The 15,994-nt window shown below is 47.6% G+C and overlaps 1 protein-coding gene across 1 annotated transcript; it reads left to right on the top strand.

The window, feature by feature from the left end:
* Window positions 1-5,557: 5,557 nt before the first annotated feature.
* On the top strand, window positions 5,558-13,434 carry ECSCR (endothelial cell surface expressed chemotaxis and apoptosis regulator; the record flags this gene model as incomplete). Its single annotated transcript, XM_010179500.1, has 9 exons — window positions 5,558-5,599; window positions 5,782-5,832; window positions 7,197-7,310; window positions 7,777-7,824; window positions 9,727-9,804; window positions 10,157-10,255; window positions 11,041-11,139; window positions 11,724-11,760; window positions 13,335-13,434. Coding segments are annotated over 9 exons (668 nt in total), but the record flags the coding sequence as incomplete, so codon positions are not given.
* Window positions 13,435-15,994: the final 2,560 nt, after the last annotated feature.

The following is a 15,994-nucleotide window of genomic DNA, read 5'->3' as shown; positions in this document are numbered from 1 at the left end:
TGACAGGACAAGGGGCAATGGTCCCAAGCTGGAGCATAGGAGGTTCAACCTGAACATAAGGACAAACTTTTTTACTGTGAGGGTGCCAGAGCATGGCCCAGGCTGCCCAGAGAGGTTGTGGAGTCTCCTTCTCTGCAGACATTCAAAACCTGCCTGGCCGTGTTCCTGTGTGACCTGGTCTGGTGATCCTGCTCTGGCAGGGGTTGGACTGGATGAGCTTTCGAGGTCCCTTCCAACTCCTCATATTCTGTGATTCTGTGAAATTACCTCTTCCATAAAATGCTTTGAAATCTGCGAATAAAACCTAGGTGGTATCACCAGGGCCACTCACCTAAAACCTGGAGCAAATGTAGGTAGGTAAAAAGGCCACTCTGGACTCTGGCTCCCATCGAGCCTGGGTAGCTGGATCCCCCTTTTCATCTGAACTGGGCATGGGGCGATTCCCTCCTCCAAAACCCCAACATCCAGCCCTGGGAGCCAGGAGAAGGGCAGGACCTACATCGCCAGCACCACACAGACCAGGAGTGAACACAGAGGAAACTGGAACCAGTAACCAGCTGGGAGGGCGACACCGCATGATGGAGCGGGTGTTTACTCCCCACAAACTGGTGGTGCAGCCAGGAGAAAAGCCTTGCTGCTTTGTTCTTCCAGGGGCAGCCACTTTTTGTGGAAAAACCAGACCCCAGCACACAGGGGGATGTGGCAGCGCCCACTCCGGTTATGTGGTTTCCCCACGTTGTTTGTCTCCTTGCTCGTTTGCTCCATTCGAAGAGTTTTTAATTGATATCCGCTCAGATCCGCTGCCAGAAGAGCTCTCCAGAGGGGAGCACCACGCGCGATGCTCGGAGGGGATGCCCAGCACCAGCTGCAGCCTTGAGGAGAGGCAGAGGAAGGCTGAGGTTGTTTTTAATTGCTGACGAGATCCGGGTTTAATTGCTGGCTCTTTAAACTTTCCATAACACTTTGGCTGAGGCATTACCATTCAGAACCACTTGGCAGTGAGCTGCCAACCCCCCGGGTAATTTGGGAATCCGGTGTTTAAACACCTCTGTGGATCTGGGACCCGATTGAGGCTGGCAGTTTATTCTGCACAGCGACACTTTTCCTCTCTCTGCTTCACAATTCCCACCTTACCTGCTCTGCTGTGAGACCCTCAAGGCAGAGGCGACTTTTTTAGGTGCTTAATAAAATGGCCTTCTGCACAGCTCTCTGCTTTTCAAATTTCCTAATACAGAATGGGTTTTTTATCATGTAAAACTCCTGAGGATTGGGTGTTGTTGCTCTCTGCTGCTTTGACAGCTGCTGCGTTTCACCCAGGAAACAGCTGCGCTTGCGTGAAGCACTCGGTGTATTTTTGTTTGACAGAAGTGCCAATACGTGAGTTGAAAAATCTAATTTTAGGTGCCTGGGTCTCTTTTCTGAAAGGATTTGTTTATTTATGTGCCCTGTGAGCAGGGGTTGACATCAGGGTTGGCACAGATGGTGCCACACGGACGCTGCAGCTTCCTACCATGCAACACAACATCCCCACATCTCCCCCCGAAACTGCCAGGGAAGGAGGAGAGTCCAGCCAGGAGGCTTTGATGTAAAGTCTGGGGTTTTTCAATGTCGGTACTTCTCTTCAGTCAGCAGCTGGCGAAACCACAATTGCCAAAAATAATACTGAGGCAGAAATACCTTTTTGGTGTTAGTTTTACATCATTATCTTTCTGTACTGAGGAGGGAGCACAGGGAGCTGCTGGTGCTGGGAACATCTCGGCTGCTGTGAGAGAAGGCTTCATGAAAGACCCCTCTGCTCTCAATCTAACACTCACATCTCACCTCACAGAAGAACGACTGCAAAGAACAGAAATTTAAAATCCCCCTGCTCACCCTCTGTGAAAATTAACCGAGAAGCAGCTAGCACTGAGTCAGAGCTGAGATGCACCTGCAGCTCCAACGGCTCCAGCGGCTAATCAGGAGTTTCCCATTCCAGCAAGAGCAGAAAGCCACATTTCCCATCATAAATCCCTCAGCGAGCTCCCCATCCCCACCTAGAACCGCACAGTCCGGATATAAATCACTTGCACCCAAACACGCAACAGATCTCTTGGCAGTGCTTACGCTCGAGTCATTTGAATGGCTTTGATGTTGATTGCAATTACAGCTGCGCTGGCTGCGTCCTGATTATTATCATTAGCTGTTGATGTAGCCGAGGCCCTCGGTGGTGGGGAGTGGGGCTGTGCTGGCAGTGGCACCAGGAGGAAACCATTTTCAGGCTCCCTTTGCATGGGAGTCCCCCGGGGACGTCCGCAGGGAGCCACGACGCGTGGCACTATTTTGTCTGTACCCATCCTGCTGCCTGGCCCCACAACGTGACTTGGGTCCCTTCCTGCTTCCCACACGTCCACCCCACTCCACTGTAATTCAGCCGGGATGCTAAGCACCTCCAACAAAAGAAAACACCCAATATAACAGGACTTTTGATTATTTGAGTTGGCAGGGAAGGTATAACAAGCAGCAGCGGCCAGAAGGCAGAGCCAGACCTGCTCTACTGTGAAATAACATGTGGTTTTGTTTAAAGAAGCTAGGGCTGTTTATTCCTGAGCAAAGTGAGATCTCCATCCCTTGGCCCCTTCACAGCAGGACTGGTCACTGCTCTGCAGCAAAGCTCAAAGGCAGCAGAACAGGGAGAGCATCTGCTTGGCCAGGTGAACTCCAGAGACCAAGCACTGAAAAAGCCCTGCTTATTCATCTCACTTGCAGAAATCATAGATCACAGCATGGTATGGGTTGGAAGGAACCTTAAAGATCATCCAGTCCAACCCCTCATGGGCAGGGACACCTCCCACCAGTCCAGGTTACTCGAAACCCCGTCCAACCTGGCCTTGGGCACTGCCAGGGAGGGGGCACCCACATCTTCCCTGGGCAACCTGGGCCAACCTTTACCTTCACAGTAAAGAATTTCCTCCTAATGTCTAATCTAAATCTGCCCTCTTTCACTTTGAAAACATCACCCCTCATCCTATCACTACCTGCTCTTGTAAAAAGTCCCTCTCCATCTTTCCTGTAGCCCTTTCAGGTACTGGAAGGTCGCTATAAGGTCTTCCTGGGGTCTTCTCCAGGCTGAGCAGTCCCAACTCTCTCAGCCTGTCCCCACAGTGGAGGTGTTCCAGCTCCTGATCATCTCTGTGGCCCTCATCTGAACTCACTCTAACATCTCCATGTCCTTCTCATGTTGGAGTCCCCAGAGGTGGACACACCACTGCAGATGAGCAAATGGAGAACTCCTTGTGAGCCAGCGCTGTGGTGTGACCTTCAGCAAAGTGCTGATTCATGCTGGAAGAAAGCATTGAGTACCCTCCTCTTCCTCTCATCCTAGCACCGGGGATGCTGGAGACAGCCCACGGGATGACCCCATCAGGCATGGCAGCACAGGGCAATGTCATCTCCCTTGCCCTCAGCTTCCTCCTGTCCCAAGAGGCTCTGTTCAAGGTCTCAGATTTCTCCTCAGCTGCACCAAAAATGCTGGAATAAACTGCCAGCTCAGTACCTTTTTATCCCCCTTCTCCTTTGACAAAGACTAATTGTAGACAATAGCTCTTTCTTCAGCAATTCTTGCTGCTTTCATGTGCCATGTAGGCTAAAAAGCACCTGGGATAATTTCAAGAAGCAAATGTGTTACAAGCAGCTACTTCTCCCCATGAGAAAACAGACAATAGCTCCTGCAAGAGAATTTCAGAGAAAAAGGAGCTGCTTGAGTATGGCAGCTGCTGGATGATACCAACCCCCATGATGGTCTCAGCACGTTATATTTTGTGCTGAATGCATACAGTATCTTAAAGCATTTCCAAACGAACATCCAGAAATTGTGTTGTAAGGCTGTTTAAGAAGAGGAAGCCCAGTGACAAAGAGAAAACTTGGCAAACTCCTGGGATCTCATAATTCTCCTACGCAATCACTCCTAGCAACTCACTATCCTTATGTTAAGGCTGATTTCTAGTGCTCAGCCTCCCTTTTCCTTGCTGTAGTTAAAAGTCCTTATTTTATCATCCTGTTCCAAGTGAATCTAGAAAACTAATCAGGCCCTTCATCTCCATGGAATTAAAGATCTGATCATGTCTCCTCTCTCATGGACTAAACCTGACAGTTTTTGCCCAGTAAGCTAGAAGAGAAAAGCATGGAAAAGATCTAAAAAGTCAGGTCTGATTTTCACAGCCAAATCCTATCTGGAAAGAGACCATGTTTTATTATGTATTCCCTGTGGTTTACACACTGTTTTGGTTCCTGTTTGGCTGAGATCATTGTCATAAAGCCTCAAACAAAGAAACAATTACGGCTTCAGCGCAATTCATGAGAAAAATGAGATCAATCGGGGCGGGCTCTGAGCCAAGCCCCAATGACCCACGCACATGGGATGCTGAAGATCTCGTTGCAGATATGCACCACCATCAGGTCGTTCATCTGACCTCTTTCAGACACCCTCAGCACAGGTACCCGCCATGACATTCACAGCCTGCACTGCCTCCTGGTGAGGATCAGGACATTGCTGGCAAGGCCGATCCTGCAAAGCCACTGCACCCCATCATTGACCACCATTGCAGTGGAGCCACGCGGCGTTACAAGGGGACAGTGAGCTGGAAGGATTCAACATCCACTTACTGTACCTTTATGTCCAAAAAATGTAGCTTTTGTGGGACTCTGGTGAGGTGGATCACTGGTGGGATCAGATTCAGCTGGTTTCTGTAACTGTAATGCAGTTTCTTTCATAAATCTTATCTACAGGCAGCACCAGGTTCACCAGCAATAACCATTTAAAAATACCAGTCAGGATGTGCTTTTCAAAAATAACAGAATCAAAGTCAGCCACCTTTTCAAAGTTAAACCAGTTAGGTTTGATTTGAACGTTTAAAGTGCATTTACACTCTCCAGTTCTTGTCCCCAAGTCTGGCAACAAGACATTTCTTTTTCCCATTTTAAATGGCAGCATTTTTAGTCAGCACCTCATCTAATTACGGGACTCCGGGAGCTGGGGCTTAAAGAGAAACACCAGGGATCCTGAGAGTAGGCAACACAGGGGACTGGTGTAGGGATGCTTGTCAGAAATCCAAAACAAAACCCAAAAAAACCCAAACAGGAACACCTTTCAGTTGAGAAACTGGGGACTCAGTGCAAGACCTACGATACCTGGAGAGCAAAGCCCTGTGTGGACCTGCAGGACTTCCCACCACTGCCAGGGAAAGCAGCTCAGAGTCTGTCCCCAGGCTGCACTTTGTATCATTATATGGCCTTGAATTTTCCTGTGGCAGAGGGAGACAGCTCCTTCTCCGGTGCAGCTTCATCTGGAGAGCCGGGTATTTCTCCTGGCTGAATAAAGTCCAGCACTAATTTACTCAGAACCTGATAGTTTTGCACTCAGCATTTGCTACTGCTTCTTTGCTCCTGCGGAAATTGTGTATTTCAGAGTCATTCCTAGAGAAGATGGGGAAAACCCAAACCACACGACCAGCAAGAACACCAATGCATTGGTGACAGTGGCAGCTGAGCATCACTAATACTCTTTATTCTTTCATTTCAGGTACTGCAGTCTCCACAAACTCCTCTGTCCACGCCGTAACAGGTACCTCCTGGGTTGTGATCTGCAATGACAAACCCTCTCCTTAGCACCTCTTGTCCCCGTCATCCCTTCAGCTCTTTTTGGCTATAATGGCCCCTTTCTGGACCATTCTCCCTATGGGGATCCCTCCAACAAGGAGCACACGTGGAAAACGTCACCTCCATGTCTCCCGGTTTGTGTTACAGGTCAATCCCAAACCACAGCACACAGCCCTGTTGTAAAGAGCCATACCTCAGGTAATGTTCATCTGGAGACCTAAAAATGCAGCTGGGGGGGCATCCTGGCTTGTAACCGGCCTGACCTTCAGTCCAGCTGGGCCACCAATAATGGGGTGCAATGGCCACTGCATGGCCAGCAATAAATGGGGTCACAACCCAGAAAACAGAGCTTCCCTGCATCACATTCACTGATCAGTGGTGCTCTCCTGACAAGCCTGACCACATCTGGGGTTTTTTAAAGCTAAAAACTTCCAGTGCATTGCACACCCACAGCACCTCCTGTACTACAGGTCAACACATTCTCCATTTCTCCAAGAGGAAAAGGGGAAGCAAAGGAAGAGGTTTGTCCTAAACTGTGCAACGTTTGTGTCAGCACAGGGACTGAACCCTGCCTTAGCTCTCATTCAGGTGTCCAGCTTCAGGACACCACCACGTGCCCATGGTCACAGAGAAGCCATGGAAATGGGCATAGGGAGGGGTTAGCAGACAGTTACACATTTCAGGCTGAAAATACACGAAACCAAATACACAAGAAGGGATCTCGCCAACTCCAGATCCACATCGGTCGCTCACTTGGATCTTTGGAGACAGACCCCTTTCAAAGCATAGCTACCCCTCCAAAGGGACCCCAAAAATACAATGGAAAAAAGATCTCAGAAAGAGCTCACATTCTGTTTCCATTCCTTGCAGAAAAAGAGAAACTTATTCCTAAATTCAAGCATTTTGGTGGAGCATTTGAATAAAGGGAAAAAAAAGAAAGAAAACCTTAAAACCATTTTCACTCTTTTCTCATTTTTATTAGACAGAAAAGTTTAGACAAAGAACTTGCCTGTAAGCGCCAAGCTGGTGATCCACTTTCCCTTGCAGAGGGCTTATTGAAAGCTTTTTTCTCCCCAGTTTTGTTGTGGATCCACAGGCTTCATGTTCTCGCTCTGCTGCTTTGAGCAGCAGGTGGAGGCAGATGACAGAGCCTCCAGACCACTGCGAGAACTGAACTGCTTCTCTTAAAGACTCTCAGTGAAACGAAACACAGAAGTTGGCAGATAACAAGCAAGCACATGGGTGCCAGGCAGCTCGAGCCAGTTAAAGTGTCCAGTGATAAGAACTTTTGAAGAGGGGAAAAAAGCAGTGGCAAAAAGTAGATTTTCTCCAGGTGTCTCCTGAGCTCTGCCACCTTAGCACCAATATACACCAAAAAAAGTGTAAAATGTAATGCCAAGCTCCCTGACTCTGAGCAGGACGAAAGCTATTTCCTTGTCTGTTTGTGCCTGTGCTTTCCCTAGCAGAGGATCCATAGCTCCCAAGGAGCTTAAGGACTCTTTGCAACAGCCAAACCTGTGTTGAGCAGAGCCCTTTGCAGTAACACTACGTTTCCTCCACAGAGCCCTCAGTAAAATCAACAGCACCGACCAACTTGAGTCTCACCTCTGCGGGTCAAACTACCACAGACAAAACCTCTTCCATTGCTACAACGCTGCTGGTGTTGACTGCGCGACGTAAGTATGGAAAACTCAATTTTTTGCTTAGGCAGGAGCTGTTTATGCTCCTCTCCTTATCCAAGCAAAACTGAGGGCATCAGAAAGACCGGGCCAATCCACGCCATGCTATTCATTCAGTAGCAGCAACTTCTGAATCTCTTTGAGTCCAAAAGCACAGGGATGGACACAACCATGACCTGGATGTAGCAGCAGCACTGCAAGCCCATATCAGAAAAGCCAGATCGTGTTTTACCAGGTAATGTTTTGTGGAGGAGCCTCCCCAGCCCTCTCCCACGCTCACCTCTCATGTACAGTCTCCAAGTTGGCCACACAGCTTGCTAGCTGCATATCTTCACCTTTGATTGCAGGGGAAGCTTCATGCAAACAGAGTTATTCTACCCCATGGAAACCTGGCAGCTCTCCAGAGCGCAGTTCATAGCAGCTTCAAGAGTTAATTCTCCTTTCCCATGTTTTCTTTATCCAGATGAAAAGTCCAGCGAAAGCAGAAGCACAGCGGCTTCACCACCACAAGGTACTTTGTCCTTTTTATGGAGTAACAGTATATTTAGATCATTTCATGGCAATTAGCTTACTTGGTTCACATAGTACAGGTTATCTAAGCACTTGTCTTTATCTTGGGGTTGAGCCATCAGTAACACCCAAAATCATGTCTGGTATCCTTACAAGCAGTGAAAAAACATGAGACCAAATGCACTTAACATCCTCTGCCTGGGATGAACTCGAACAGTTGAAAGACTGATCTACGTTTAGGAAAAGGGAGCCCTTGTATAACACCCTTTAAAAAATAACCACTTTGCTTTTGACACCTTGCTTAACCCAGCCTGTAAGCAAAAGTTAGAGAATTCAGTGAGAGTTTTCTCAGAATAAGGGCAGAGTCCAAGTGAGTGGGAAGGCTGAAATCTGACAACCGAGCTGATTCCCCACTGAAGATTCAGTCTCAAAAACCTGCAGTGGCCAAGATAGAAGTGGCTCTGCCTCTCCAAGCACCTCTCTGATCTTCTCTAACGCAAGCAAGGTTAAAAACCGTGGTCAGCCCTGCCTGCACAGATGTCCAACCAGCATGGCTGTGCCCAGCTAAGCCAAAAGCCCTTTGCATCAGAGCAGATTGCCATTAATTATAACCCTGCTTTATATCTGAAAAGCTCCATACATCTCTGACTACAGAAATGGTGCTGATGCTTCCAAAAGCGAGGTCTCCAGTTGTGTGAGACCAAACACTTCCCAGGGACACGGTATCCATGCCAGGCTCAGCAAACCACAGCTCCTGCCCACCGCCCGTGGCTGGATGAACAATGTCAGAGTGAAACAAAGGGTTTGATGACTGCCGAAAAAATTGTACAGCAGCGGTCCCTGCTTCTCAGGACTGTTCTGCTCCGTGTGGTTTCTGAACCAGTAATAGTTATTATTTCATACCTTTTCTCCTTTTCATACCATTTCTCCTTTTTCTTCTGACTTTCGGCACAATTACATCCGAAACTGATGTTTTCTGCAAGACAGGAACCCCAGTGGCAGCTGCACACCCTGCGCTCCACTGCAGTGCCAGGAGCTGCTCACTCTTCTCCAGGCACCACATACTTTTGGCCAATGCTATTATTGGGAAGACAGGGATGGGAAAGGAGGAAAGAAGATCCTTTTTGACCTACAGATGATCTTCTGGAGCTCCAAAGCACCATTTTTAGTCTCCTGACAGTGCCTGTAGCTGTTTGTTAAGGTCAATGCCGGTGATGTGGCTGTATAACACACACCCATGAGGCAGCAAAGCAGGTTTTTTTCTCTGTACAAGTGCAACACACAGAGTTTCAACTACCTTTAAACTTGCTTGCACAGGCATCTGCAAAGCAGATGTCACAAACCAAAGAGCTTCATATAAGCCAGTTTACCCCACTGAGAACTGGATGCCTTGCTCCAACCAACCTCTACGCTGCCACAGCCAGGCTACTATGGTGTACAAGTTATCCCAACCCAAACCAGCTTAATTACTTCTGGATAACCCAGGAGAGCACACCCACGAATTCCAAGGACAAGGACAAGATGAACAGTTGTGCCATGCCCATAATCTGCAGGATTTCTTCCCCTAAACAGATTTTTTTAAAAGTCCCAACATTTATGAGCAATAGCAAATCTATAACCTTCAATTGCTGTATCTGCCCCAAAACTGCATCTGAGACTGCAGAACCTGAACAGTTTATACAAAGGTATTTGAATTTTGATTCCCAGAGCTTCTATTTGGATGTGGAAAATAGTACAAAGTATGTTTGGTGGGAAGGTGTTAGCCCAAGTATGAGCTCCATGTTTTCCCAGATATCACCAGCATGACTGTGAACCCCTTCTCCTCTCCAGCATGCCCATTAATTCTTTTGGGTAGTAGATGACGCTCAAGGACAAGACTCACGTTCTGTGTTTCTCTACGCAGGTCAAGAGCCCAGGAGAAGTGAGAGTACCACAACATCACCAACACAAGGTGCTCTTTTCTTTCTCACGCAGAGCAATGGTTGTTGCTAACCCTTTTCACAGCCAACAGCAAGGCGATCACGCTGCTGCCTTTAAGGCAGCATGGTGACCGGCCAACGAGTACCTGGTGACCCCATCTAGCCCTTGAAAAGCCTGCAAAGCTGCACAGAAGCAGCACTTTGGGGCACCCTGTTGAGGCTGGGAACAATGGTTGCAGGAGGGGTCACACCAAGGCACTCTGATTCCCACATCGGTCTTGGTCACTTTGCTGTTAGCACTGACGGGGCTGGCTGGATCCAATGCTATTCTCTTCAGTAAAGAGTTAGGTCCTCTAGCATTGCTGCCTTGGAAGAAAGGCTGTTACCTAAAGCTCCTTTTTTCCCCTCTTGTAGGCACCTCAAAGCCCATCACCCCAACACCGAAGTCCTCTGATCACTTGCCTACACCCACTCCCACAGATGACAAATCACCGCTGACGGTGGCAGCTTTTGGTAAGGTCTTGTGCAAGCTGAGGAAAGGAGTGGGATCTGTTTTGCAGGGCCATGCTGTTTTGGGCACCCAGCTTCAAAGATGCATCGCCGGAGGTGACTCCATGGTTTTCTTCCTCTGCACGCCCAATCCTAGAGTTTTCAGAATGCAAGGGAAAACTCTTGAGAAAAAGACTTGTCACCAGCAGGCAATAAAGCACCTAATAAATAGTCCCAGTTGTGCCCAGTATGCAAGGGACATTTTAAAAGCCAAATGTTAACTTCCTAAGTATCATTTGCTTATATCCTCCAAGGGAAGCCACAAGAAATCCTGAAGCAGCTGTAACAGGACGAGGTTGCCATGCAAAGAACAGTTTGATTTACTGAGGCCAGATGTCAGAACCAAATCTGCACTTGGCCACTGGTTTATGAGGCAGAAAACATCATTCATGGTCTTTAGCTTGTCTCTCCTCATTATTTTATGTATTTACTTGACTTTATACACCTTTAGGATAATATTTACCAACTGCAGTAGGGACATACTCACTTCAATCAATCCCCAGTGTAATCAGCTGACTTCTGCACCCCTGGCACTGCCCTACCAATTAAGTATTGATCAGAAGCCCTTTGAGGGTAAAGGCATTTGCTCTACTGACTACTTACTTCTTTGCCTATTATGTACCATGCTCATTTTAATGAAAGTATTGATTTCCTACCCCAGTTGTGATGACAAAGCCTCCGCTACCCCAGAAGCCGAGGACAGGCACGTTGTTGTATCAGTCACAGACAGTTGTTTCCTCCATCCCCAGGTGTCATCAGCTTCATCGTGATCCTGATAGTGGTTGTGATCATTCTGGTCAGCGTGGTCAGCCTGAGGTTCAAGTGTAACCGCTCAAAGGACTCCGAAGGTATTTGCTTGGGGTGATTTGCCTTTCCCTAATCAAAAAGTCATCAGTTTCTACGCAGAAACTTTACGATTCCTAAAAGATGCTTTTAAAAATCTTACACGGTGTGGAGGTTTTGAAGCCAAACTGGAGCACAGATTCAGCAGCTAGAAATGCAGTGGGACCACCTATTTAGAGCCCCAGCCTAAACCCATCCACACGAGGAAACAGTCCCAGGTTTGCTGCAGTTAAATGTGGAGATTTCCAGAGGTGGGCATGAAGTCTGTCACTCCTTTTCCCTGGGAATCCCATTTCCCACTAAGCAGTGCCTGCTGGAGTGCGAGGCAGCAGCAAGACAGGTAACTGCCAAAATACCAAAGGATGGCAGCGACTAAACAGGCAGCAAAGCATTCGGTCCTGCCTGTGTGTCACGTTAGCTGAAGAATTTTCTCTACTCAACTCTCAAGTATCCCCCGTGGTGTCTCTAATCTCATTTGGACTTCATTTATAACCCTGTACAACATAGTTCTGAATACAGCTGACTTATTTTATTGCTTGGCTGGGATGTTTTCTCACCTGTACATCTTCAACTGCTTTTCTCCCTCCAGACAAGCAGAAACCAGGGACCTCCATGGTATCAGAGAGGTAAGGCTGCTCACACTTTGACAACCTAGTGAAAGTGCCTGCTTCATTTCAGAACTAATTTTAGCAAGGAAAAGAGGCTGCTTTGGTTATTTCAGGCGCAAGGAAGCATTTCCTGTAAAACCCCAAAATGAGTGTTGATAGCACCTCATCCTCTGCCTGATGGAGTCTAAGGTAGAAATTCAATATTTAGGGGCCTCATTTCAAGGCTTCCCCGATATCTGTGAAGACTCATCACCTTCTGCTTGTCTTTCTTTGCCTCAATACAGACTTGAGGAATAAACCTGGGTTTCTGGATCTCAAAGCACCCTCAGTGAGATGCGATCAGGTCCCCAAAAATACCTTCCAAGACACCTATTACTGTTATCCAGCAGGAGCAGGATAAGGGGGCCCCAATCCAGAGACCTTTGGAAGAGAAGCACTAAACAGAGGAGGATCCATCTGAACCCCATGGTCCAACACTGCTACCCAAAAAGAGAGGCTGTGGGAGAGTAGCAGGAAAAAAAGAGCTGGAAGGAACCCTAAAGTTGGTCCTACTTTTCCATCTGATAGTCTCCTACCAAAGTAATAAGCCCTGCTTTGGAAAGAGGCAAGGGACACAGGGAGCAAAGCCCCTAAGTATTTAGGTGCCACATTTGCATATGTAAATGCGAATTTAGAGTACACAGAGTTATCCTCAGCTGACAGAGTGCTCACAAGCTGTGATGGTCACAATGAACGGGGGTGTAGGCCTTGGGAGTTCAATGACAGGTGAGACCCTCTTGGGGCGACAGTCATTAAGGTAAGAGGGCTGTCCCCAGCAAAGTCCCCAGTTTATAGTAAGTGTGATGTTTGTGGTATGAAATAATTTTAGTTGGCCATCTTGGGATCACCTTGGGGTCAACTGCCCTGGCTTTTTGCTCCCACTGCTGTCTGTACCTGTTAGCTCAGGACCTTGATCACCACATACCAGTGCTAGCCAAAAACTAAAACCAAGTGTCTTATCAACTTTGTTCCCATGAAATCCAGTATGGTCTTTGCAGAAACACAGCTTTCCTGAAGAGAAGACTGGTTCAGTGATCCTATCCCAGCAAAACCAAGACACGAACACTTGTAACTCTCACTTTTAAGACATGCTGGCAATGCATGAGCAGCAGCATTGAAAGTAAAAATACCCAGGGCGCCCTTTCTATGATAAATAAACTTAAGGGCATAGGACAGAGGGACATGGTGATGTTTCCTTTTGTTCCAGTGCTGGTAATGGCTGTGGGGCTGGAAGATAATTCAGTCACTGAGATCCAGATCCAAACTGCTCCCCAGTTATGCCTACAAGTGACACAGGTGACAACAGTGCTTTCTGTCAGGCAAACCAGCACCACATCCGAGTTTGTTTTCCCAGAAATCTCTGAACCTGTGTTCAGACAGGGGATGGAGAATTTGACACTAAGGATGGCTCTGAATCAGGACAGCAGCTCAGTTCAACCCTGGTCCTGTGTACCAGCCAGCCTCAGCCTTGCCTGTTTGCCTCCAGCTGTGTGCAGAGAAACTCTCTTCTCTCATTTTCCATAGGAGTTAATGCTGCCTTCTCTTCCTCACAGCTGCTCGGCAAGCCCAAGCCAGAAGGACAACAGCATCACTCTGATCTCCATGAAGAACATCAACATGAACAACAGCATGAGTTACCCGCCGTCAGAAAAGGTTTCCCTTTTATGTCTTGCTTTTTAGAGGGTTATTTATCCTGCTGGTTAAGGGCATGCCTTATTCCTTCTCTTATTCCTTCAGAAAGATAATAAAAAGCAGCTGCCACCAAACTCTTGAAGGTCCAAACCAGTTCAGTGAGCCTGGTGAAAAGTTTGGGTGCCCCTCTCAGGTTTATCCAAGCTGCCTGAACTCAAGGCATCAAATATACCCCACGTATATGTGTGCCATCACTGGGGCCAGGCAGCAGAGCTGGAGTGGTTTGTCATTAAATGACGAGGTAGATAAGTCAGCCTTTGTGAAGTGAAGGTCTCACCCTCTAGCCCAAGCTCACCCGCTCCTGCTCTGCAGGCGATATTGGAGCACATTCCCATTAGCACCCTCAGAGCCATTCCCCATGAGTTATTCACATCATTTTCAGCCATTTTAAAGCTGGGATTGAGTTCAAGAAAGCACGTTGCTTAACTTCTTTTGCCAGCCCAAGCAGGCTCCTGATGCACCGTGTTTTGTTCCTTTTGCAGGTGCTATGAAGCCAAGGGCCCAGGGCTTGAAGCTGACACGTGACAACCAGCGGTGACTTTCTAGGTTCCTTTTTATTTCCTCTGGGGAAAGAGCAAGGGTAGACTTTACACATAAATTATTACACCCTTTCTGATCAATACCTTTACAGTAGCAACCCACATAGCTTCCCCACCTGGGGTCTAAGGGCTTTCTCCAGTTACAGCCTGCTAAGCTCAATGGTTGGTATCTAACTCTATTCAAAGACTGAGTATTCCAGCAGCAGGAATAGCACCAAGGCATCATCTACTTCACTAATAAACCTCTGCCCTAGATGAACGGCCTTTATAGTCTGTGCCAGCCAGTCACAGGCTCGTTAATCAGCATAGTCCCACATTGAGTCCATTAGGAAAGCCCAATCTGAGGCTGAAGGACTAATGGGACGCCAGTGGCCCAGTGCTGGGCCAAATCCCAGCATGACTGCTCCAAGTCCCTCCTCCTTGGTGGCCTCATTGTCCCCACAGCAGTGGGGATGATCATATCCACCTACCTCACAGGGTTGTTGTGAGGCTATGTTGATCAATGGCTGTACAGCATTTGGAGAGCCGTGAATTAAAGGTGCTGCTGAAATGCAAATTGCTATCCTAAATACTTTATTATTACTAACCAAGCTTCAGGCAGGCAGATCGCTATCTTCTCACAGGTCCAGTGTGCTCGAAGAAGACTCATCTCCACGTGGCCCTAAGAGGAACGATGTGCTTTTGGGTATCTCTGGAGGTCTCAGCTGCTTTATTCGGCAGCGTAACGTACTAAAGCACTAACTCTGCAGCCACCTTTGCCTCTGCCCATCTGCACCATGACTCCAGTTTGCAAGCTTCACCAGCTCCATGGTCAACACAGACCTCCAGAGCACCTCATCTACCCAACAGCAGTGTGCTGGGATACTGCCTTCTCCTACACAAGCATCAACATCCATCAGCCCTGAAGGTAAACTGTGAAGTTAGGGAGAAAAAGATCCAGCCAAGCACTCAAAATAGGTGTTGCTGCACACATTCTCCTACACAGTTCAATGAAACATAATGATTTACCCTGATTTAATGTTATAGGCTGGATAAGAGATGTTTACTGGAATGTGCAGGGCTAGAGGTAGCCGTGCTTTACAGCTGGCAATGAAGTGTTCAGCAAAATAAAGGCAGTGTTTTCACAGCTCCTGCTAAGATCCAACACACTTTCTATCTTTAACATATGCACCAAGTATTTTGATAAGCTATTTTTTAATAAATGAAGCTTTTCTGGTAAAATTCATGAAAAGCAAGATGACATCACTCCACACACCCAGCCTCCACCAGACCGGTGAATTTGCTTAAGCACAAGATCCCAGGTGATTCCCAGCTGGGTGGATCCTGACCATCACGGTCTCCAGATCCCAGAGGCTCATGACCCAGTGTGTGGAGCACCACAAGCAGGTTTATAGTCCCAGGAAGACACCACAGAGGCAGCTGGGAAGCACTTGTGATATCAGACAGTTCAGTGAGTGTCAAGCTTCAACTAATCTCCCCTCCTGCAAACAAGGAGACAAATCTCCTCAGACCCCTGAAGACTGTCCCATGGGACCTCACTGCTGCTGTAGTTTTCCTTCCTTTAACCCTATTCGTCCCATAGACTCTTGAAGGTCTTAACAAATGACCTGAACCTGCTCCATTCTAAAACTGATCCGCATCCAAAAGCAAAGTTCCAACTTCGCCCTTGTTCAAAGGAAAGACTGAATAAGAAATAAACAACAGAAGTGATGTAACCCCTAACTTCCAGTTGCTGCTGCTCACAGGAGAAGTCTTGTCCAAGCAGCAAAGCATGCTGGTGGAAGACACCCTGACTCAGGGGGGACCTGGGTCTCTACTACTACCTGAAGGGAGGTTGTAGTCACATGGGGGTCAGGCTCTTGTCCTAAGCAACTCATGACAAGACGAGAAAGCATAGCCTGAAGCTGCGCCAGGGGAGGTTTAGGCTGGATGTTAGAAAGCACTTTTTCACAGAAAAGGTGATCAGGCATTGGAATGGACTG

Source organism: Mesitornis unicolor, unplaced genomic scaffold, assembly GCF_000695765.1.
Source record: "Mesitornis unicolor isolate BGI_N332 unplaced genomic scaffold, ASM69576v1 scaffold11142, whole genome shotgun sequence".
Classification (NCBI taxonomy): Eukaryota; Metazoa; Chordata; class Aves; order Mesitornithiformes; family Mesitornithidae; genus Mesitornis; species Mesitornis unicolor.
Note: the sequence above shows the minus strand (reverse complement) of the source record. Positions and strands in the feature narration are given on the sequence as shown.